This window comes from Paralichthys olivaceus, chromosome 4 (assembly GCF_024713975.1).
Source record: "Paralichthys olivaceus isolate ysfri-2021 chromosome 4, ASM2471397v2, whole genome shotgun sequence".
Lineage (NCBI taxonomy): Eukaryota > Metazoa > Chordata > Actinopteri > Pleuronectiformes > Paralichthyidae > Paralichthys > Paralichthys olivaceus.
Window position 1 is genome coordinate 9,085,310 of NC_091096.1, and position 24,963 is coordinate 9,110,272.

The 24,963-nt window shown below is 40.6% G+C and overlaps 2 protein-coding genes across 14 annotated transcripts in view; both read left to right on the top strand.

The window, feature by feature from the left end:
* trim36 (tripartite motif containing 36) overlaps nucleotides 1–9,731 on the top strand; it is a 34,258-nt gene extending 24,527 nt beyond the window's left edge. For all 13 annotated transcript variants that reach the window (XM_069523597.1, XM_069523598.1, XM_069523600.1 and 10 more), the window contains 5 exons: nucleotides 1,798–1,915; nucleotides 2,537–2,742; nucleotides 4,836–5,019; nucleotides 5,592–5,705; nucleotides 6,652–9,731. In XM_069523597.1, coding sequence (XP_069379698.1) covers nucleotides 1,798–1,915; nucleotides 2,537–2,742; nucleotides 4,836–5,019; nucleotides 5,592–5,705; nucleotides 6,652–7,021 — 992 coding nt within the window. In that variant the 3' untranslated portion in view covers nucleotides 7,022–9,731. The remainder of the gene's footprint in view (nucleotides 1–1,797; nucleotides 1,916–2,536; nucleotides 2,743–4,835; nucleotides 5,020–5,591; nucleotides 5,706–6,651) is intronic.
* A 1,443-nt stretch (nucleotides 9,732–11,174) lies between these two features.
* ccser1 (coiled-coil serine-rich protein 1) overlaps nucleotides 11,175–24,963 on the top strand; it is a 113,882-nt gene continuing 100,093 nt past the window's right edge. The window contains exons 1-4 of the mRNA XM_069523615.1: nucleotides 11,175–11,391; nucleotides 18,402–19,425; nucleotides 20,049–20,487; nucleotides 22,083–22,267. Of these exons, the coding sequence (XP_069379716.1) occupies nucleotides 18,427–19,425; nucleotides 20,049–20,487; nucleotides 22,083–22,267 (1,623 nt within the window). The 5' untranslated portion in view covers nucleotides 11,175–11,391; nucleotides 18,402–18,426. The remainder of the gene's footprint in view (nucleotides 11,392–18,401; nucleotides 19,426–20,048; nucleotides 20,488–22,082; nucleotides 22,268–24,963) is intronic.

The following is a 24,963-nucleotide window of genomic DNA, read 5'->3' on the forward strand; positions in this document are numbered from 1 at the left end:
GAGTTTGTGCAGATAATAAAGACAAAACATGATATAGGTCCTGTTCTCTCACAGTTCCTGATGGGGCAGTGGAATGAAAATGAACACAAGAGGAAGCTGTTCCCTGCAGTGCTTGGAGCTGTATGTGTTCAATAATGATGGGTTTTTGTTGAACCTTGGAGGGGCTTCTACCTGCGGTGCTGGAGGCCTGACTGCTCCATTTGGTCCTTGGCTTTTGATCCATCTGTTGGACACAGGTGTAAATGACTTTACTCTGAGACAGAAGACATGATCTTAAATCTGTTGTTGAAGGGATGAGGTTGGAAGGAATCAAAGTCTTTACTCAGGAAATTAGATTTTGTAGTTTATTTGCTAAGCAGACTTATTAATGGTCAAGAGATGAAAATCAAATGTCAGAGCTAGTTTTGGCTCATAAGGTGACTTAATCCATTCCCCTTGTAAAATGCTAAAAAGCTCCCTAACAAACGAGTGCATTGTGCAACAGAAACAAACAGGGCCATTTGTTTTAGTTTGTGAGCAGGATTACACAAAAACCACTCAACAGATATACATGAAACCTGGTGGAAGGACGCAGTATGGGTCAGGGAAGAACTCATCGTAGAGAGATTTTAAGACTGTTAGGCCTTGTTGGAGTTACACACTTTCCTGCTATTCTGACACATAGCAGTTTTAAAGAGGTCAGTTTAGAAATTTGAAGGTGAAAAATGATTTTTCTTCATGCATTATGGAATAATATACTCTCTGTAATGTATCTGCACATTATAATATGTTACCAACATGACTGCCAAAGGACACGTGAAGGAGAGGGCTGTTCTTTGGAGAGACAGACTTTGGAGAGTGAAGATTATTCAAGTGACTGTGAAGGCTCGGGAAATCAGCAGCAGTGAGGATACACTGGTCAGAGAGGGGGGGCGAGTCAGTAGAGGAAAATAAGTCAATTAAATGGGAGGAAATGGGAACATAAAAAGATGAAGAGAGGAAATTGTTTGGAAGGAGATGAGGGGAGGAATTATCACAGGGAGGGTGTCGGATGTGTGCAAATGTCTTCATCGTCTTCAGTAGTGATGTGATTGTGTTTCTGGAGAAAAACAAGTCGAGGCTGTGAGAACAGTAAATGATACGGTAAGAGGATAGTGGATGTGGCTGAGGATGGATGACAGTGTAGTTGATGGATGTTAAGTCAGTGCTCAGCAGATTGATGCTTCATAGGAAAACTGACAACTGCAGATGAAAAAGACAAATGTGTTGGGAAAAAGTGCAATGTAAGAAAAAGAAAGTGGGACAGAAGAGGAGAGAGGTGGTGCTGCGGGTGATTTTACAAAGTGCATTTCCTGGCAGTGAGTCTGTGAAAACCTCTTAACAGTCTCCATTATGCAAGACAGTCCTGTCCATTGTCCTGATCCTGACAAATCTAATCACATTTACTGTGCATTATGTCCTTCAATCCCAAGTTAATGAGCTGAAGTATTGTACTTAGCATGATTAAGACACAAGAGTTTTTACTCAAATTCTCTTCTGTTTGTTGTAGTTTTTCCCAATTATGCACAGGGTCTGTTACACCTGCTAATCACCACTAATTCATTCTTCAGTATTAACCCCTTACATGTTTTATAAAATGCATATTATTCAGTTTTGGCATCTAACATGATATACATGTTACACACGTTTTAGACTTCTGTCACGCAGAAAAAGCACACAGGTCTACTTGTTTACTTACTACTCTTTCGTTGGCGGCCTATGTTGAAAGTCTCTCCGTCTCTGGTTTTCTTAACTTCTTGCATTTTATTTTTCCTCCAGTTCCAGACCCCCCTATGATTGACCTGTCCCATAGCAGAGTCTATAACGAGGCCTCAATCTCTTGGAGGCTGTCTGATGATCACTTACCGACAGATCACCACGTGGTCGAGTACCGCAGGTGGGTGTAAACATATTTTCAGACGTGATTACCGGAGGATGTCCACAGAATTGGGCCGGGACTTTTTCTGGAGTTTTGCCTTTCACACATTATTTACATTTTCTGCACAAGTCTCTGGAGTGTTCAGGTAGTGCAGCAGGCAGAGGCAGGGTATATTGTATTTATTAATCACGTTCCTTAATCAAGTTTTAGTTTACAGCACAACAACACAAGCGTCAGTCCTTATCACCAAAAGCTCTGTATCTTCTGCGTTAATGGCTCCGCTTTCTCATCCGCAGATATATGTATTCTTTTCATTTTTGCGTCTGTTTCGCATGTTAGAAACGTCAACAATACGCCCACTCATTTGATGTGAATCCAGTGGAGGATCTCCGGCTGTGTTCTCACATCAGCTCCTTCAGACATTTTGTAGACTCCTTTTAACTAGGAGGCTGGCAGGAGAAACTGGAGGAGAAGGACTGGAGGCTCTCACTTGTAAACTTGCACTCACACATAAGGTCCCAGTTCAGTTCATTTCTATAAGTAGCTATAAAGGAATAAAGGTGGAGGACTGAGTAGATCAATAAGCTATTTGAGAAGTGGAAAAATGTTATATTGCTTGACTATTTTCTTCTCCTCCAGACTCGGAGGCCCGAGCCAGTCCCCGTCCCAAGAGGACGGTGAGGACAGCGGGGTCTGGAGGGCTACAGACAGGGTGTATGGTCCCAGCAGTGTTGTGTGTGACCTGGAGGCCGACAGCTTGTACTCCTTCAGAGTCCGCAGCTGCAGGAACTCCATGTTCAGCCCCTACAGCCCCGAGGCCACCCTCCACACACCACCTGCACCCGGTAAGCCTCAGGGATGTTTTAAAGTTTTCCATATTGTTGAACGGTTTGCATAATGTCTATTCCCTCTTTCCTTGATGGGTGTGTCCTCCGTTGGTCCTCTGAGTCTTTAGTTGGAAGTAAAAAGAAAATGGAATGAGGGAAGGGGATGTGTTTAGTTTGAAGCTGAGATATTCTTGAAGACGAAATATTGATAATTTAAGAAAAATATATATTTTTAAGCTCAATCAATGCAGGCTGTGTACTTGGTGCATTAATTCATCCACAAAGTGTTAATTAACTAAGAGATTAAGCTTCTAACTATTGAAGAACCAGCCCCTGTTGTTTGGCCTCTGTTGGCCAAGAGAACCACTGAGCTCCTCTGTCCCTAAGATTATAACACCACATAGGCTCCACCTCACGTTTTTTAAAATGTAGTGTAGCAGCATTTTTAGAGGTAATGGCACAAATCCTGTTTTTGTCACCATGGTTATGGATTTTTTTTTTTTTTTTCACGTGGCTCAAACCAATATAGCTGTAGTCTAGTGTGTGGGAGTGGAGGCTCATGTTCTCTGTGATATTTTGGATTAAGAGACATGCAGTTGCATCTGTTCATGGCTTTTTAATTTTTATGACAAACACATGGTGGAATTGATTAAAAACCACCGTCATCTCCAATCATCTGCTGAAATTGAAATCATATCATATTCTCCCAATAATTTTGTTCTGCCTAGCAACCATTAGACTCTTTGTTTTGCAGAAGCATTTTGTGGTCGTGTCACTTCCCAGAAATCAGAAAATGTTCAGCATCAGCATTTTCTCCCCTATTAGCAGAGGCCTGCATCAAAATCAGCCTTGCACACACACACACACACACACACACACACACACACACCCTTCGATTTGTGTCCTTGTCGTTTGTGTTTTGATTGGACCTTCCACATTCCTGTGTTCTCTGGTTCGTATTAGACTGAGCGCATGGATTCACTGTGCGTCAGTAATGAGGTGGAATTTCAGGCTGGGGCGAAACACACTCACAACAATTTGCATGTATCTCTTGCATGAGTACGAGGGGACGCAGTTGTGGTTTTAGACAACAAAGTTTTTCTTCCTTGTCAACATTGCTTAAAAGTATGAGGCTGTTTTGTGGAGATTACTTAAACTGCAGATATCAAGATTTTGTTGTACAAGACTTCTGTTCATGTACTGCTATGTCAACATTGACTTACTGTTTTGATAATAAATAAATACATAGATAATGAATATCTAGGTCTACTTCTTAACTGCATGTGAAATTAAAATATGATTCTTCAGGAGCGTATCAGTTAATTAAATAACTGCAATTTTGCAACATGGATGTTTTCATATTTAAAAATGAACCACTTCTGAAGACGAGTCGAACAAGATCAAGCTCGTCTCGTCTGTCATATTTTATGAAAACTGGTCAGAGTCCAGAAATCATCATTACTGAAGCTTGCATGAGCCAATGAATCCATAAAATGAACCCAGTTTTATGTGTTAAACATGAAACTTCATTCCTCTCCAGCCTGTCATGATGGTTGTCAGTATCACAGCCACACATTACAGCTGCAGCGTTAATGACTGTTTACCCTTGAGCTTATACTATTCTCATTATCATGCCCCAGTTAGTGTGAGGACTTCCCTGGACACATGTGAATTAACGGTCTTCCCTAGCGTCAACCTCAGATTATATGAGACGGTTGAGTGAACAGGAATCATCACGTCAGCCTTTATGTTGCCTGGATTATGGTAATCGGGGCCTTTGGCCTACAAACTATTTATAGAACGGCAGCTGCACTAAAGAAATGAGGTTTGAGTAACATGTTATTCTTCATAGTGTGGTGATGAGGAAGCAAAAGTGTCTTTGTGTACCTTGTAAGATTGTGTTATAGCGCCCTCATGTGTCAGCCTTTGCCACTTACCACGTTTCACACTTAGAAGCACTTTCCTTCAACAAAATTAATTCTCGTCTGTTTTTCTTTTCTTTTTTCTTTTGTTTTTTCTTCTCTTCCGCCTGTCTACTCATTTTCTTGTCCACCTTTCCTGTGTCCTCTCTCCATTTGTCAATCATAATTTGCTCCCCTCTCTACACACAGCTTTTGGTTTCTTGTTCAGCGACAAGTGTGGCTTCAGCACGGAGCGGCTCATCCTAAACAAGCGACGGGACACCGTGGAGAGCGTGGCGGGCATGGCCTTCCTCCTCGCAGCAGAACGGGTGCAGACGGGCAGCTACATTGGACTAGATTACATAATTGGGGACACTGGTATCTCTCAGGGAAGGTATGCCAAAAGCTGACAATTCTTTGTCCAGCATGATTTATTTGCTCCATAATCATATACACCTTAGTAAGGTAAGGGATTTTCTCCCAAAGAAAGAAAGATATGAGATATGCACATTTAGGGCTTGATCACACATATACCAATGTGTCAGTGGTGAACCTTCAACTCCCGTTCACGTTCAATCTGTGCGAGTGAAGACACATGTGGCTTCGCGTGGAGTTGGTCACTTTGATTTGAACTTTGATCCACGATATTTGCTTCACATTCATGTATGTGTGACCGAGCCCCAAGAAGATAAATGCTGGCAAAAGTGACAAACTAGGAAGTCGAGCAGACACAGGGAAGCCTGCTTTATTCATTAGACAAAATGAGAATATAAAATATTCAAGAGAATAGAGAACTTCATTTTTGCATCATTAACTTGTCATTTTACAGCAAGATTTCACTCATCAGTCAGGAGAGTTTGACAGCAGGGATGTCAGAGGACAAATCAGGAAATGATTTATTAGGCAATTAATGGGTCTTTTAACTTTCTAGTCCTGTAGCAATCAAATGAATTGTTTTTTTTGCAGACATTATTGGGCCTTCAAGGTGGAACCACACTCCTACATGGTTAAAGTTGGAGTGGCCTCTGACTCGAAGCTGCTTGAATGGTTTCACAATCCCAGAGATACCAGCAGCCCGAGGTGAGAACACACACATGGAATTCATAAAATCATTTGTCTATAATCAGGAGACGTGTTGAGAAACCCGGGTCCCTTTTTTGTATTTAAATGCAACACACAGACGCAAACAAAGGTAAACAATTCCATTACAGCAATAAGTGTGTTTGAGTCACAGTTAATCCTGTGATGTAAGAGAAGCAGCGTAAACTCCTAAAGAGCTTACACACACACACACACACAGCCTGTCTTTTTCACCAGACGACCTCATGTAAAAGTATGTAAAGGAACATTATTCAAACAAATATGTTTTAATTCTCTGGTTATTACGTAATGCAGGCGAGGAGCTAAACATCAAGCAGCATTTTACTCATTTAACCACCAGAAAAATCACAAGTCATTGAGGAAAAGGTTTAATAGGAATGTGAGTTTTTCTTTTTTTAAAGTATTAAATAGGTAACATTGCTCTCCAATCCTCTGTAGTTGACTAAATCATAACTATAAAGATGAAATATCAGTCACTTAAATAATTAAATATCAGTTAACAATCAGTTAATTATCAATTACATTTCAAACCTTTTGAATTGATTTGTGTGTGACCTTTGGTCAAAATAAATATTTTAAGATCCTATAGGCTTTAGGAAAATGTGATGGGCCTTTGTCTTTATTTTATAAGTAAAACCGTTAATTGAGAAAGTAATCATCAGAATAAATCACCAGTTTAACTTAAGTAGTCTTTAGTTGTAGCATTGAATGTGATAAATGTAAGTTTTTTTCGTGCTACACAGTCTTTAGAGCAGCTCGTCTGACTCAATAGAACCTTGTGAACACTGTGGCCAAAACTGATTCTTCACATACTTGGGACTGTGCAGTTTCCACTGTTCTGTTTTACACATGATTCTGACTTTGTTGGATATAAACAACATAACTGTGTCCATCTTACTCCTGTGTCTCTCCCTCCCTTCACCAGATACGACCATGACAGCGGGCACGACAGCGGCAGTGAGGACACGTGCTACGAGCTCTCGCAGCCCTTCACCCTCCTCACCCTGGGCATGGGCAAACTCTTCATCCCTAAGGCCTCTTCATCCTCCTCTGTTTCTTCAGCAAACGCTTCGTCTGCTGACCCCAGCAATCGGGTGCTTCCCATACCGCAACGCCTGGGGGTATGTCTAGATTACGACGCGTGCCGGGTGTATTTCTACGACGCAGACACCATGAGGTGCCTTTATGAGAGGCAGGTGGATTGTTCAGGAACAATGTATCCAGCCTTCGGCCTCATGGGCAGCAGCAAGGTGCAACTGGAGGAGTTCATCACGGCGAAGAAACTGACCTTCTGAGACGGGATGGAGCATGTTGAAGCATTAGGACCTGAGTCTGTTTAATCTTTGGCATGTTCTCGGTAGAGCAGGTTTTAATGATGATGGAGAAAGATCCAACCTGTTGTTCTCAAAGGTCCGATGAGGCAAACATGTTTAGGGCCTCTGGTCCTTGTTGTGAAAATGGGATCTCTGCTAGAGACTGGCCTATTTAGCCTTGGCATGTATAATGTATGACCCACACATACGACGACACTGGATATCGGCGGCCAGTGGTCTTGAGAGGCTGGTATAAATGTGAAAGGTCTTCTCTACATACCAAAGTCTCTGTATCTGCTTTTAGTCGCCATCTATGATCAGCTGTTTAAATGGTGGAATCTTTGTTTTTAACATGAAACGCCTTCAAGCTCACACTTACACTTCCTCTTTTGCCAGGTTTATATTTAGAGCCGATTTCTCGTGTATTAATTATCGAGTGATGTTCGTGTCTCCGGCTCATTTCTGTAACTATTTGTCTAAACGTAGCAGCGTAGGTTTGGATGTTAGTGGACCTGAGGCCTTGAGCCTTGTAGCTACTTTTTGAAGCTAGTGCCTTTCTGCCTTTTTTTTTTTTAAAGAGAATGGGTCATTTAGTTTGCTCTAGCAAGCATATATTGGTGTCACTGCACAAGCATAATGGAAATACTTATCATAAATACTATGTGTGAGTTTTTACTGTAGCTATAGTTTGATCACGGACACTGGTGTCAAAGTTAAAACGTTTAATATTCATCATGACTTGTCATTCACTTCTTTACTCTCGTCTTTTCTCACAGAAAACACTACTGTTTCCTCCTTATCACAGTTCTGTTAAGCAGTTTTTGCACAATGCAATGAATGATGCCTCGCACTTGGTTACCTTTTACAATCACCACATTTCGATCACTACCTGGTCTGCGTCTCATTGATGTCCCACTGTGAAAAGCGTTTACATTCACTGACATGAACGAGTCCTCGCTTCTAAAGGCCTCTCACTGTTTGGACTAATCTGTTGCACTTGATGTGACTATATCAACATCAGCAGGTATCAGAATATCGTGAACTTGCAGTCGATATCACGCTGACAGCTGCAAAGTCACTTAATATCCAAATCTTATTGTTTCTGGTGCCGACTCAAGTGCAACACTTAACAGCCTTTAAACAGTTCAACAAATGCCATAGAAATTCAGGTTCTTTCAACAAGTGCTATCATACAACACACTCTTCAGTACTAACACAGTTTCCTCACAGTGCAGACTCGTGAACTGTAGCATATCAGCATGTTGTTGGTGAGTTTGGCTTCAATTAAAGCAGCTGGGATATTTAAGTCTAAGAGAGCACACTATTCGCTGGGCAAACACTTGGGTTTTGTGTAGACGTATGTTGTAAATGTGCCTGCACATGGGTTTCTTTGTACATTCATGTATATTTTGGATTTCTGGAGGGTTGGGGGAACTGGTGTGTGTGTGTTTTCTCAGGTTTCTGGCCCTGACCTGGGGCCCGATGCTACCTACCTCTATCTGTCAGGCCTGGAAAACCTTAACTACTCTACCTTCTCCTCGCAGAAACACATTTATTTTGATTTGCAGCTTCATCCAGAACACTTGGCTTAACATGTCCGCCTTTAATGTCAAAATTTTCGATTTTTTTTTAACTTCCATGTACATATTTATCTAGAGTTTAATATTTTAGTGAAATAAAGTACTTCTTAAATGTTAATGTTTATTAGTTTGTGTTTTAAAGACGTGTGTCACTATTGGTGGAAATTACTGTAAGCAGATGTTACTCTGTTCAGCTGCTTTTGTGAAGGGAGTGTGTTTCAAATGGTACTAACAAACTATTCCTTATTTTTTTGTGGCGTTGGTTTAATTTTCATGGTTGCGACGTATAGAACACATTGTTTTTTTGTTTTGGGTTACAAACACTTAATCGATTATGTTCTTGCATTTTTCTGGATAAAAACGTCTCAAAATGAAATGCAAGATTCTCGCAATTTAGTTTCACAAGTGTTTGCTGTCATTATTTTCAGTCCAATGCTCACAGATCCTTGTTTCAGTTTCACAGATTTTATTTATATCACAGAATGTATTCACAAAAATAACAGTACAAATGGCTGAATGTTCTTTTTTTTTTGTGTAGGTTTTCTTTCACTGGTTTATTCCACTTGGGGTCACAGCACAGTTGTGAAGTTGTTAAAGGAACCTGTTAAAAGACTCAACTGCTTTTCAATCATGGATTTAGAACCAAATATTGTTGCAGGCTGGCTATCAATCTAATTCCAAGCTAGCACTTTAAAAATCTGTAGCATGTCAGCAACTGTGTGGCTCTGCAGGCGTCTATATAATACGTGTGTGTGTGCAATATTATGAACAGAGCAGTGTAGTTAGACATGAGCCTGTCAAGACAAATTGCACTGATAATTGTTTATAGTACTTCTTGATTTTGAATTGACATTTCCTCCATACAAATGGAATTTTGAACACAACTGTATTGGTTTTTGTTCACTCAAATTTTTCTGTCTTCTTAATTAGTGCATTTGTCAGTTTGTTTTTTCTCCACAGTATTTGGATGTGGTGTGTAAATGGTGAGATTCTGTATGTGTAGTATGTAAAGATGTGGAAATGCTGTTCTTTGGTCTGATTCCTGGAAATGCTACACTTTTTAATTTGCTGTGTGGGAACTTCATCAAATAAAACTAGTGTTTTTAAATCCATCTTGTCTCTCTGTAATATGGTTCATACATTTGTGCAGTTGTACAGTTGCTGTTTGATGCTGTGGCTCTTATTTCTGACTGGGTTATGACCAACAGGCTGTAGGTAACATGAGGTACAGTTTCTCTCAGATAATCCTCTTCATTAACATTGCAGCTCTGACATCCAACTTTATCTCTCAGTAGCACATGTTCCTTTTACAGCTGTCCTCCTGTAAACGTTGGTAGATGGGAACCAGGCAAAGAAACTAGGGTGCATAGATGTGCCAAGGCCCAACAGTCTCCCTATGAAACCACGTTTAAATTCACTAGATCTGCATTTTTATTTGGATCTGCACCAAATTACACACACTATAGTCCCCTGAACATGCCTGATCGACGGATATGGTGAAGAAAAATCAAGAAAAAATTCCTGGATATACCTGGATGTAGACAAACATATTGCTTCCTTGGTAGAGGAAATAATACAACATACTTTTAAGTCAAAACAAAATGGTAAAAAAAAAGGACTCAAACATAAGTAGTAGGGAAAAACCATTATGTAAAAGTCACATCTGAATTCCCTGAGGTAAACTATTCCAGAATAATCCTGAGAATAATCCTCATGATGTTTTCACTAGTTCATTTAACCTAAATTGTATGAATTGTAGTTTTCTTAACCCCAGAAAAGGCCCTTTATATTTAAATACTTAATATCTACATACTTTATATCTACATAGAGAGGGGGTCCTCTCTACGAGGCCGCCGGGTTTATTACAGTCATCTAAACTGGAAAAACTAAACACCTTTTGAGTTTTAATGACAACTGAAGGCTGCCACAGGTTCTCTTCCATGTTTGGAAGAGGAGGGTGAGGTGAGTGGTGTTCACCTGCAACATGAAATTTCAACACTCTATATCACTAAATTCTACACACTGTACCTTTAAGTTTGAAGTAGCGGTCACTGTTTACTTCAATTGAATTGAATTTGGCTGCAACTTTGTTCACTCCTGAAACTCCAAAAGTGTTTTGTGGACTCAAACACTTCACCCACCCCTCCATCAGCAAAGTGGTGCGTAGATAATGGGTGAACTATCCCTTTAAAAAGCTGTGGTATACACAGAGAGCCTGTCCACACAATGCAAAACATCATTAGACAGAAATCACAGCTCTCATCGTCTTCATTTCTCCCTGCAGAATGCTCCGGGCTCAGAAATGATGCCTCCTTATTTACAGATGTGGGCACTCGAATGGAGACATTGCAAAACATACAACTTTCTTTAAATATTTTATTTAATAATAATTTATATGAATGATATCGGTCAGAGAGACTGAATCCATCATGCACCTGCTGGAGGATGCTGAGCTGTGAGGAGGAGGAGGAGGAGGAGGAGGAGGAAGAGGAAGAGGAGGAGGAGGAGGAGGAGGCTCGGGCCTGGCGTCGCTGCAACAACGCGGAAGAAGAGACGCAGGAGGAAGAGGAGGCTCCACGTCACGGAGGTGTGTGATATTGTCGTCAGTGCCTCCACAAGGTGCTTCCTCAGTGCGGCTCCGGGACTTTAGCACGGTGACAGGAACCCTCATGTAGCCTCTGACAGCTCGGACGTGCCCGCAGACCGGAGATCCACACTCGGCCGCTTCTCGCACTGAGCGGCCTCGGCAGACACTCTGGGAATCCGCGGAAGGTAACGTACGTTTATCGGACTAAAGTCAGTGTGTTTGCCCGCTGCTCTCCGTTAGCCACCGAGCCCCCCCGCCGGCTGGAGCTCCAGCACCGGACCGTGTTTCCTCCCAACACCGGTGACCTCTGACGCCGAGAGAAAGCGAAACCTTGTGTTTTTACCGACATGTCGTCTGTAACATCTCAGCACCGGTGTTTACAGGCAGCGGGTCGGTGTCAGGCTGTTGACTCAGCTAGCTAGTCCGGATTTAAGCTGGGCTTGCTCGGTTTGACAGTTGTCGGCGTCCCGCTGCTGCTGCTGGTGGTCACATACTGTACATTAGCATGTCTGCATCTCATCCCATGTTAAAAATATAACCTGATAAACAGCGAGGAGGAAATTGTACACATAATAAAAAGCTGCAGACCTTCTGAACATCCTTATAAACACTGTACAACATGCTAAGGCCCTTTCCTTGAGATTGTAAACACATCACTGTCAGTACCAGAAGCCACTGTATCTGCATTAAACACATGATCAGTGTCAACGATGCTCAAAGTACAGGCTCCAACCAGCAGGGATTAGAGCTGGAACAATTAGTGCATCCATCGATTGGTTGATTGGAAGAGAAACATTTTGAGAATCGATTATTCGTTTAGATTATTTCAAAGTAAAAACCTAGTGGGAGATGAACTAATATTTACATGAAACAGATCATTTAAAGAAAACATATTTTGCTCTGCAAGGGTGTGATGTTCTAGAGACCAAACCATTGATCGATTAGCTTAATAGAAAATAATAATAATATACGTTATTTGTACCTTTCATACATGAAATACAGCTCAGAATGTGCTACAGTTAATTTACATGAAGTAATACAATAACCACAAAAAGCTAGGTAGAAGATTAAGGGAAAATAAGATGTAAATACACAAACATGAGATGAATTAAGAGTCTGAACAATAAGATTAGTCAACAATAATGTAGATATTCATTAGCTGCATCCCAGCTGCTATAGTTCATAGTGTTTGAAATACTTTTATCAATATTTCTGATGCCAAATATTATGGATCCATCTCATGTTAGTTCTCATCCTGAGCACATGCACATGCTGCAGGGCATCTCTGTGGCTGTTGTGTCACACCTCAGATCATTTATTTATTTTTTATACATATTTAAACATGCATGTGACAAATCATTAGCAGCCGATGTTCAAAAGAAGGCTGTGTATTTGACAAATTATTACATGATAAGTATATTCATTAATTCATATTAATTATGCATTCACATAATATATCATGTCATAGTTCTCCCCCTTACATGATTGTGCTTTCACTGTTTTTAACAAAATAAAGTATTGATATCAGTGATTTGGACCTTATTACTAGTTATTATTAGATCCAACCGAGGTATTGTGATATTTACCACCTCTAGTTTTCAGCAAAGCAAATTGCAAGATCTGGACTAACTTCCTGGATCTTGACAGGAAATGAATGGCTAGAGTCACAAAAATGTATTTATCCTGGTATTCTGTCATAGTAAATTCAAATATTGATGGTTTTCACTGTTGGTCAGATAAAACAGAACAATTTAAATATGTTAACTTGGGCTTCAGGGAAGATTTATTAAGAAAATAACCATCTGATAATTAAACACACACACACTGAACTTTTGTTCGTTTGGAAAGTAGGCAGGGTTGGTAGTGGCACACTGTTGCTGTCCAAAAAAAAACCTTGTACAAATAAGTAAGAAGAGAGTGAAAGTGTACAACATTTTAAACTAGAAGGCTAACCCCCCCCCCCCCCTTATGTTGTGATGTTTAAGAAACCCTAAACGGACACAAGCAGTTTGCACTTTACTGTTTGCTTCCTTCTGTTCGTTTCAGGTTTTTTTTCTCAAAGTATATAAAAAATCCGTGTGAATTTCCAGTTGCACTTGTGGCAGCATGAATGGCTTAGAAAGAGCGAATCACATGGACGAAGAGTGTTTGATTATTCACCATCCATCACCACTGTATCTGACCTGATCCATATTTCGGTTTGGTAAAACAACTTTCCCTCCCAGCATTGTCTTAGTGACTCATTCTAGCATGTGATTAGCATGTGCTGTCAACACGCTGCTTTTGCATTTGCTTTCTTATGGTGCAGTACACTGAGCTCTCGGCCTCCATAGTTGTCCTTGTTCGTGACGTACAATGTCCATTATGTAATCTGATGTTGATATATGATATGATAATGGGAGGTATTTGTATGTTCATGTTTCTTCTGTGCGTCAACACCGGATGGTTGTAATGTGTGAAGGATTGTAAATGTATCTGTTGGGCCATTGGTGAAAGATCACATTAGTAATGTGAGCCCCGGGTTAGTTTGGCAACCTCTTGCTCAAGATTGTGCATTGATTTGACCACGTGCCCTGGATTGCACAGGCAAGGTTTCAGTTTTAGTATGACTGCCATGAGTGAAAATATTTTCTATATGTTTTATCCAATGAACAGACATGCATACAAACAGGATAAGATGTTTATGAAACACATGTATTCCTCACGTCTTCTGATCATTTTCTGTAATGCCCAGTTTTTTTCTAAAAAAGTGAATATTTGTTTTTGTTTGGTCTTATCTTCCTCATTGTTTTCATTTTGTGAATTAGGTCGTAGTTTATAAAGATGGATGACATCATGTGTAGAGGACGTCAGTTGGAGCCACAGTCTGCTTAGTAGCTGCTTATCAGCTGTCACTCACAACCTTTTGACCTGAAAAAGCAGTTGGACGTACACGTGACAAGAACTAAAGTAAATTTACTTTATATATATATTTATATTTACTATATATAAATACTTTGACCTTTGTATTGGTCCATGTCCCATCTAGTAACAGGAAGAAGGCAGGGATTATGACCTATACTGCAGCCAGCCACCAGAGGGCTAGCAAGACAATTTGGCTTCACTTTTGGGGAGATGTCTCCATCTTGTACAGTCTATGGATTTTATATATAGTATAGTATAATTATATGTCTCAATATAGAGTGATGTTTGCTCAAAACTATCGAGATGCTTTGGTTTAATGACATGGCTCTAGTCACCCCTTATCCAAGGCTCAAACAGACCTCTAAGCTTATTGAGTGGCACTATGTTACATTTGTTTTTAAAAAATATTGTTGAGTTTTGAGTTCCTACTAAACACTACAGTGTTTCCTCATATGTCTTCCAGTACCTGTTGAAGATTATCATGGTTTGCATGTAGCTTGTGGTTACTGTTGTAAAACAGATCTTATTGAGAACCTGTTTTATAGGAAACACCCAGTTGTTCACACCCTCTACACACACCTCTTATTATTTAATGTAACAATGAGATGGGAGGTTGGACCTACACACTAGCCTCCATGTATATTTATGTAAATATTTTAGAATCAGGCTCTGGGATGTGTTGATAAAATAACAGACAAGCTACACAGCATAGCAGCACTAAAAGTCTTCAAGCTAAGCTGGTTTATTTGGCATATGGTGCGATCATTAAGAGCATGGCAGGGGGCTCCCCAGAACTCCCTAGAGCGATTGATTTCAAAACAGAGCATTGCCAACAAATTTGTTTCGTGTATGTTCCGAGAATATCCATTAATGTCTTATTTTTGGAACTGAAAAAGGGACGAGAGTGGAATGGCACAGCAGTATTTTTCCCATTGATTAAGAAAAGTCTTTCAAACAGTCCATCAACTTTTGGTCTGTTGAGATGAATATGGAAATCACACCCTGTACTTTAGGAACTGTGATTGTGTCATATCTTTGTACGTGTTAATGATAACTAGTAACAAACAACAATTTCTATGTCAGGCCAAAATCTGTCAGGGTGTTTCTGATGCTCCACAGCACCAAAGGGGCACCGGTGGGCATTGTGTTGTCGCCCATTGACATTAGCAGCAGTTGACTGACTGTGAATGTGGTCGGTGACTGGAAATTTAAATGCTGAAATATTCAGGAAATGAAGCTCTGAAGAAACCTGCCTTTAAAGCCTGGTGATTGTAGTGAAGTCCACTGTGAGTGAGCCTTATTTGTTTCTGTCACTTGTTAGGTCCACATTCATATGAAAATCAGAGCAAATCAAATTATTATTCGATACAGCAGCTCTATCACTAACTCCATGGTAAAGAAAAAGGGAAGAGTAACTGAGGAGGTGGAGTTTTGCTTTTCTAACAACAGTCTGTTCTCTGACCGACCGGAGAGGAAGTAAACACCTGTTTTAATGCTGTTCTACTTTTCTTCTACCTCTTTCTGTTAAGTATGTCCTGGGTAGAGTTCGTGGGAAATTGCCTGCACTTTATTGCTTTTTGATTCTTTTCAAACATTAATATAGATGCATTTAAAGGTTTATCTACACATTCGCAGACTTATGCACACATTTACATATTTGTCTACACATGTACAAATCTTAATACACCTGCAAACGTCATCACTTATTATATCACAGATATTTAACACAATTACAAATCTGACCACGCATATTCAGATTCTGTATTCACATTTGCAGACACACACACACACACACACACACACACACACACACACACACACACACACACACACACACTCAAACTCTTTCTCTCTCTCTCTCCCTCACACACACACATACACACACACACACACATACACACACATGCACACATGCACACACACACACACACACACACACACACACACACACACATACAAATACTATTGCTGCAATTGTTCGTGTTTCCTAATGTCTCATTTTGCCACTCAGAAGGCCCGGCACCTCTAAGCTATAGCTTAAAAGAGTTTTCTCTGAGCCCAGATTGGTAAAGTAAACAGCAGAGGCGTTCTCAATCTGTTTTAATCTCTGTTGAATTAGGCGGAGGAGGTTTGTATGGTCTCAGTGAGCAAGGTCAGAGAACCACGACCTGGTCAAATGTCTGTGTAGTGACAGTGTGAAAACTTAACGTTACTAAGCTGCTGCTGACTCACTTGAAAAGTCTCAAATGTGTTTTAAAGTTCAAACCTGCAGTTTTAGATTCACACAGGCAGCTTGAAGTCATCCAGGACAGCTGGAGCAAATTGTAGCAGCATGTTGTTGCAAATGTACGTAATGTTTTCACTGTCATTACCATAAATGTTACTGGCCCATGTCTTTGACAGTGTTTATACACAGTTTTATGTATTGCAGCACTGAAAACAGCAGCTGCATCACTGTGTATTTATACCTTGATCAAATTTACTCTAACGAGGCGAAACGCATATTAGCCCTTTCATTAACCGGCGTTAACGTAAGCTTATTACATAGAGATCGAAAACCAAAACTCTTCAGTAGCTCTCACAGAGGCAGCTCCATCAATATTAAAACATCCATGCAGTCTCTCTTCGGCTCATTAGTGGAAGTAAACAATGACAACGTGAGGACTTATCACAGTGAGCGTCTCCCCTTTAATCTGTGACTCAACACGTGGAACTTTGGTCAAGCTCATACAGTGAGTAAGACATTAACCCTGCTGGTTGCAATGACGAAGAAGCTTGCTGGAAGTTTTAGAAATGTATTGACTGCAGCTTTTTCCAGTAGAGTTTGATCCAGATAACATGAGGCACAGACCTGCTGCTTGTCAACCGCTACTCTCAGATCTGCCTGGCCGATAAAACAATACCAGTAATTATTGCAGTATAATATTTATCAATGGTAATATAAGAAAAGTCCAATACGTTTCGATATCATGTTTATACATTCTGTAAGCACAGTGAGGACGTATAATACATCAGTGATCAACGTCTAGTTTTGCTGTTTATCAAGTGTTTGTCTTTCTCGAAGAACAAAATCAGTTGTTCAGTCAAAAGTAACAATAATGTGACATTAATCGTGATAATTACAAACATAAGCTGATATGAACATAAGAAGCAGCCTTATTCTCAGACAGTGCAGGTGAGAGGGTAGATTGCTGACATTCCTAATGTAAGGCTTGATATAATGATAATGATTTCAGTTTATCAAACATTAAATATTGGTCCCACTTTGCTCTCTGTCTGTTTCCAATTTGAGCAATGAATTCACAAAATGCTCTGAGCATAGAGGAGAAGATAAGAATCTGTACTTCAGTCTCCAGAGTCGTGAGCACCGCTGCACACAGCACACAGCATGTCCTACAACACTGTTTTTTTGCTCCATCTGGCTGTGTTCTGTGATTAAGCTGTCAGACAAAGTTTTAATTGTAAGATGTGGCGTGTGAGAGAAGAGTCACCCCTACAGCCTTTATACCTGCAGTGATCACATGCATGAACAGACTTTCTTTACATTAGTCTGAACTTGAACACATAATCTTTGAGGCATAAACTCCATCTGTACTTCAACTGGTTATTATTGCTTATGCCCGAAATATCTCTTACATAAGACACCAACAGAAGCATCAGCAGGGTGAAAATATACTTTATTGGCAAATGTTTAGTGCTTCTGTTTTGTTTATGTTTTGCATTTGCTTAGAACTTTGGTCATTAATCTGGTTTTTATTTGGAAATTTAAGATTTTACATAATTACTTAAAAAATTCAATAATTAATCGACAGAAAATTCAGTAGTTTAATTAAGCCGAAAATACAATAACCCTGAGGTTGCAGCTTCTTTTATGTGTTAATTGGCTCATTCTCATGATTTTCCCTCTCTGTAAACTCTTTTGGGCTGCGGGCCTGATTAAACAAGACACTTAAAGAAGTCACCTTGGACTCGCACAACTTGGAGATATTTTTACTGTGTTTTGACAAATCAAAGACTAAACTTATTTATTGTAGATATCAACAGATTAATAAATATGTAACATAAGATAGAAGACATTTGAATGTTATTTACTCCATAACCTTGAGTTTTAAAGATTTATTCATGTGTCACACGAGAGAGCATATTGCATCGTCAGAGGTGTGAATGTCACTGATATTAGGTGTCTTACAATTTAAGATTATTACTCCAACTATTGAAAGTTTTCCTTTTGGCTACCTTTAGTGAAGCTTTTTTGATTTTCATTAAATTTATTTTTGTCTTTTTCCCTCAGCGTACTCCACTGCCTCAGCTTCTAAATGGGTGAATCCGGCTCTCGTCGCTCCACGCTTGTTTCCCGCCTGCCAATCTTCCGCCGCAGCAATAGTAAGAGGCAGGATTCTCTCCCCTCCTCTCCCTCTTCAGGCGGAGTGGGAAATGGTGTCCACACGTCCTCGCCCTCCAGCACTAACTCCAGTTCTGGCAGCACAGGGAAACGCCGGAGCCTTTTCCGCACCCCATCTCTTAGTTTCACATCTAAACGGAACAGTGAACCCCGTGTACAGCCAATCAACCTTAACCTCACACCTCCACTGACACAGAGCACTGACGCAAATGGAAATAACCAGCAGTCGATAACATCGTCAGTGTCGACAGGGTTCAGTGATGGCGGCGGACGGCCCAAGTCACGCCACTCGTTTGGGTTCGGCAGCCACAAGCAGAAGAAAATCACACGTTCTCAGACCGAGGATTTTGACAAAGGTTCCTCATCCTCCTCCACAGCCAATCGAAATGTGTTTATAAACTGCATCAGTGGCTCAGGGGCCAATGAGGGCGACGACTCCGGGTACCTCGATGACTACAGCGGTGGCAGCAATAACAAACGCTCGTCACGCCAGAAGAAGCAGCTGCTGCCCAAATCTTTCTCCGCTCACCACCGCTTCTCCCGCACCTCCAATCACCACAGACCTCCGGAGGTGAATCTGGAACCTCCAAGCTCCACCGCCACCACCACCATCACTCCGGGGGCAGAGGGGCTCACGCCAGGGTCATGGCCAGGCGAACTGCTTGGTGCCAGTGGCGAGAGCTCACTCCAGTCCCCTATGATATCCGAGGACCGAACTACAGCCATCACCCCTTCAGAGTTTGTCCCCATCACGGAGGATTCTGTATCAGAGGTGGATGCTCTGCCAGCGCCCAGCCCCGGGTCTGCTTTAGCCCCCGGACCTGTGTCTGTGCCTGGGCCAGCTACTGACACAGCTCCACCTGACCTGCCAGCTGTTCCAGAGAGCTTCAGCATGGCTGTCTCCACCTCCCAGGTAGCGTCCCCCGTTTTACACTCTTCAGTCTTTCTGAATCATTCCTGGTGCTTTGAATTCAATTTTGTTTCATATTGAAAAGTTGCTTGTAATCATTTCGATATGAGTGTCATGCTATAAACATACTAAGACACCCAAACAACACATACTTGCTTGTACATACACAAACAGGGATTTGCAGGAACAGACAAACAAGCCTTTGGATGGGAAGAACAAAAATAAAATAAGAATATTTATGATCACAGGATGTAATCTGTGAAATGCAGCATAAAAATTGAGAACTGACCATGAAAAGTCCTTTAGATGGAAATACCTAAGGCATTAAAAAGAAAATCTACACATGTCTGCAAACTGCTCTCCACATTTTTCACCTTTGACACATTTTTCTATTTCCTGGTAGAGGGGTGAACTCCAGAAAGGAAACCATTACACAGTAAAAACAATTAAAAGAAAAGACAATGAAGAGTATATAAAGTATGACTGTGCCAGTTAAACATGTACACGTTACTGCCCGAGGACAAAAAAACCCAGTGACTTGATGAATTAGGAAACTTTTAACTTTTTCACCCTTTAGGGGCATGTTTTGTTTTTAAAAATACTCAATAAAATTTCTTCTCCTTTAGGTTTTTTTCACTCCGGCTCAGTCCAGCACTGAAAAACCTTTACTCCCCGACACCAGCACAGCCAACAACACAGACTATGAGACTGCCATTTCCCTCTCTGAGCCCGAGACAGCTGTCCTCTGCCTTCCTCTTCCAGAACAATCACTGGAAGAGAGGAAGGAGAGGGAGGAGGAGAGAAAGGAAGCGAGGAAAGAGGTGTCAGCAGAGGAGAGGAAGAAGAAGAAGAAGGAGGTGGTGGAGGTGGTGGAGGTGAGGAAGGCGGGGTACGTCACAGAGACCACGAGTGAGAGCGAGGCATGCGTGGTACGCAGTGAGGGTTGCAACTCCAACCCAGAGCAATCGGACAGGCGGGTGAGGCACACGCTTTCGGTACAAGAAAGAGGAAGCTTCTGCGGCTGCCACGAACCCAGGTCGTCTCACTTGAGGAAACCACATACAGGTATGACACTCACCCAAACACCAGCAGGTAACTGATGCACATGTACATGTGTACAGTGAGTCACAGAACCAGGCTGATCATCCTGATGGCTGAGACACATAGACACACGTGAACGTGGCTTTAAAAGTTTTTTTATGCTGTTTGAAATCATTTGACCAGGTTTGTTATCTCAAAGACAGGAGCAGGACTGACTTCATGGCATTTTGTCAGTTTAATGTTTAATATTATCACTCATACAGTTTCTTTTTTGACTATTTATATACTTTTCATACCTGTCACTCTTTAGATCTTCTAGCTCACTTGTAAGTCCTTGCAGGATTGTATTAACTTATTTGATGATGATTAAATAAACTATCGAAAGACACATAAATACACATATACAAAACAAACAAATTGTACAAATAATAAGAACAGTATAGTGTCCAGATCGTCAGAACCCAAGCACATAAAGAGCGAAATGGGAGGCAACCATATTCATTCACAATAATCTCTATCATAGTGAGTTTGTAGTTGAACTTTTATTAGGTGGTTGTAGCGATGCCGTGCTCCTGCTCCTCTGTGCTTGTTTTCATTACTTCCTCATGCTCCACCGAACAAGTGAGCAAGTGAGAACATCATACTCAGTAAAAATCTTAGAGTTTGTTACCGAGCCTTTTAAAGAGACTCCCACAGGAAACTGGCAAGTGGACATGGAGCAAACTGGTTTAGTCAGAATTGATTTCCTGATTTTTTTTCCCCACTTGTTATTTGAAAACTACTCCAGAACAAGCATGTTCAACATAATGCTATTCTAACTTAACTATTCTTTACCGGCTCAAAGTGTTTATAAGAGTTGCAAATGTCTTCAAACATTATAAACATTATGAGAAATTCTACAGCTTGAAATGTGTTATGAAAATCTTACTGCTGCCTTCTACATACAGACAGTTAACTTATCTGATAAATCAGTGCCAGTTGTGTCATGCTGAAAAAGATGCACTGCTCCTCACTTCTGCTTCAGCTGCTGTAACACATTGAAGATGAGTTTTTTTATTCAGCCAAAGCCGATTCCAGTCACAAAAACATCTGTGAATCTCCAGCCTATTCCTGTGTTTTTCACCTCATGTGAGGAAAAGAAAGAGATCATTCCAGCTCATAAGGGATATTGGCATTATTCCAGTTTCCCAAAGTGCAAATATCCATGCTCATTTTATTGACTGATTTCACAAGAATCACACACACATACGCAGCGTATTCCCCCTGAAATGTTAGTCATTCTCCATTTAGTTTTATTGTTCCGCAGCAATCTTCATGTAGGCCCTCGGACTAAACTTGATTGTTACAAAAAGGCATAAATACCATTTGACCAAAAGTAATATGGCTGAAAGGCTTCATAAAAGCAAGATTGAGCTTCATTACAGATGTTGATTGAATAAGAACTGCTTTGTCAATAGGATATATGAAAATAAATATATATGTATTCCTTGTGGGCTGTCTGCTGCTTATTGGAAATGTAATAAAAATAGGATTATGTGCTTGTGGAATCACTGTTGAATAAATTAGTTCTCTTTGTCTACCTGACGTTCAGCCTCTGCGTCTTTCTCTCTATCCTCTAGCCTCTATGTGCAGCAGCGTCAGCCCCTATCATGAGGTGATGCGGATGGAACGGCGTCTGCGCTCCTCGTCTGAGGGGGCGGGTGGGCCTCGTATCCAAGGCAACCACAGGGATGCCCCAGGCATGGAGGGATGTGGTTTGCTCAAACACAGAAACAACTCGTCCTCATCAAAGCTGGGAAGTCTGGTAGGTGCTGAGCTGTGTGTGTGTGTGTGTGTGTGTGTGTGTGTGTGTGTGTGTGTGTGTGTGTGTGTGTGTGTGTGTGTGTGTGTGTGTGTGTGTGTGTGTGTGTGTGTGTTTATGTGAATATGTGTTTGTTTTTTTACAGGTTTACACGTCATACTCAATTACCATCATAACAGTTAGCAAATGCTAACAGTGTGTGTGAAACATACAGTGTTGTAACATATGTGTGTAATAGTTTACATTTAGATGTTTTGCTATAACTAGACCTGACAAACACACACACAAGCACGTCTCTCTATAGTTGTGAGGATACTTATTGACATAATGCATCCCCTAGCCCCGCACCCGAACCTTAACCTTCACACCTAAATGCCTAACACTAAACCTAATTCTAAACCTAACCCTCAAACAGCTAATTTAATTTGTGAGGATCAGTCAAAATGTCCTTGTGGTACTGTCTGCTACAAGGTGAGGTGTGAGGCATAGCAGTGGTGAAAATAATGAAGAATATATCTTCTAAAATAAATGTAGCCTCGACAGACGTTTTTTAACTCTTCCTCTGGTGCTTCTCACACTCAACATGCAAATCTTTGGAACTCTGGCGACGAGGAAACTTTGCAACTCTCCATATTCAGGACAAGATGAAAAATGAATCACTTTATTACCCTTCTATCCCTTTAAAAAGAGCCTTGCTTGTACAGGGGAAGAAAAGAGCAAATGTGTAACCAGCTGCTAATACACTGCATTATTATACACTGTACGATGTATAATCCATGACATATTGTACACGTCACCATACATAAATTGTGTCTTCTTTTCTGGCCTAAAGGGCCGTTCAGGGGTTCAGAGGCCATTCAATGCAGCAGTCTTTGATTGTATATTTTATATTTTAAATATATATGGACCGCCGTTCTTTGAGCTTCATAAACGTTTGTTGCTGCACACAAGGTGCTTGTAGCTAATGAAAAAGTATTGAGACACTTGAGCATGTAGTTTGCTCTTTTGCTATATGTACTCTTCCAATATATGCAAACCATGACATCAATAATGTAAAATAAATGACTCAAATTATTGAGGGTATTAAGAAAAAGGAACAGAATGGTCTGTTTCTTACTTATGTTAATACACCGGCTGACTGTGGTGTCTATGTGTGAAGGACTAGGCCCTTGTGTCAGGGCAAAACAGAGACAGACTAAAGAACACCATAACAAACGTGTGCTACGTGAATAAGCTTTATTGTTGCAGTGTCATTACAGCCCAGACAGAACACAATTATCATAAAGCAATTAAAAATGTGGTTTGCAGAGTCTCATTTCTTTTGTCGGAGTGAAACTGTGACGTATCTCTGTGAAGCGTGCTCTCTGTCTCATCCCAGTCGTTGTTATTTTAATATCCCATTGGGAAGCTGTGCAACATTTATTTTACCAGCATATTCAGTGTTGTTGCTCATAAGTGTCTCAATGACAGCTGTGATAATACTGTGGCAGGCTGACAGTGATTACATTTAATTCTGGCTGTTGGAAAAAAGAATTACATCACAAATTCTCTCTCATCTCAGGAAGGAGCCGAACAACTTGAGAACTCGCAGCTGTGTTTGTAGTCTGACTGACCTACATGGCAAATTGGTTAAACTTCAATCCACTTTACTCTGACTGTGTTACTTAGGCATATCAACAGTTGCATAGCAGCTTGCTTGCTAGACAGTGTAGTACTGCAGGGGGGCTCTTGTTACTTTCTAGTCTGATTGCTTCCTTGTAAATGCCAGATATCACAAGTGACACTTGTATTTATCATACAGCAGAGAAGGATTTGCTTCATCTCCCAGACAGAATTTGTAATAACCACAGCCAGAAAGTTTTTGGAATGAAAAACAATGATGAGGTTTGCAAATATGAGTATTGACTGTTCACTGTGGCCAAATATGTGATATAAAAGCAGTAACAATAAAAAAAGATAAATAATAAAAACCTGCAAGAAATCAAATCCATCTATTTATCTCATGACTTATGTGTAACCATTTATTATTGGGAACAGTGCATGGCTAGATGAGTCAGAAATGTTGTAGAATAAATAGCACTTGTAGTGCTGTGTTCAATATTCCGTGTTGATTTTGCCAACACCTCTTAGTGTGTTGATTTTTGTAACAGTGAACAGCATGTAAAGGCTAATAAAATGGTAATTGTACCTAGATGTAATGGAGTTGATTCAATTAGGGGCTCATTAGCTTTCAGAGAGGAACAGGTGTCTGCTGAGCTTCTCCAGGAATGGAATTTACTGTTGCTGCTGTAGAAATGAGGACATTTCTTATATTCCTTGGTTAAAGGGCTCAGAGACTGTGGTTAATATCTTGAGCTGTGTTGGTTCATTAATGGAGTTATACTTTTTGCTTTGTCTTATTATGAAATGAAAAGCTGGCAGGCAAGCTCAACTCTAATAGTCATCTGGTAATATGTAGTCATAACTTAATACTGTCATTATTCTAGGGAGGGGTAGGGGAACATTTATCCTACCAAGGTCTGTTTCTCAAATTCTTGGTGGGCCATTCTTAATCATTGAGCACCTCTAATGGGACTAATGTCTGGAACTGCTTCTCTCTGGCAAAGTGTCCGATGGTAGTGATGATGATGCTAGTCATAGCCAAAACTTACCTTTGCGATGCATGCCTGGCTTGCAAAGACATCCGTTTGCATATCAAA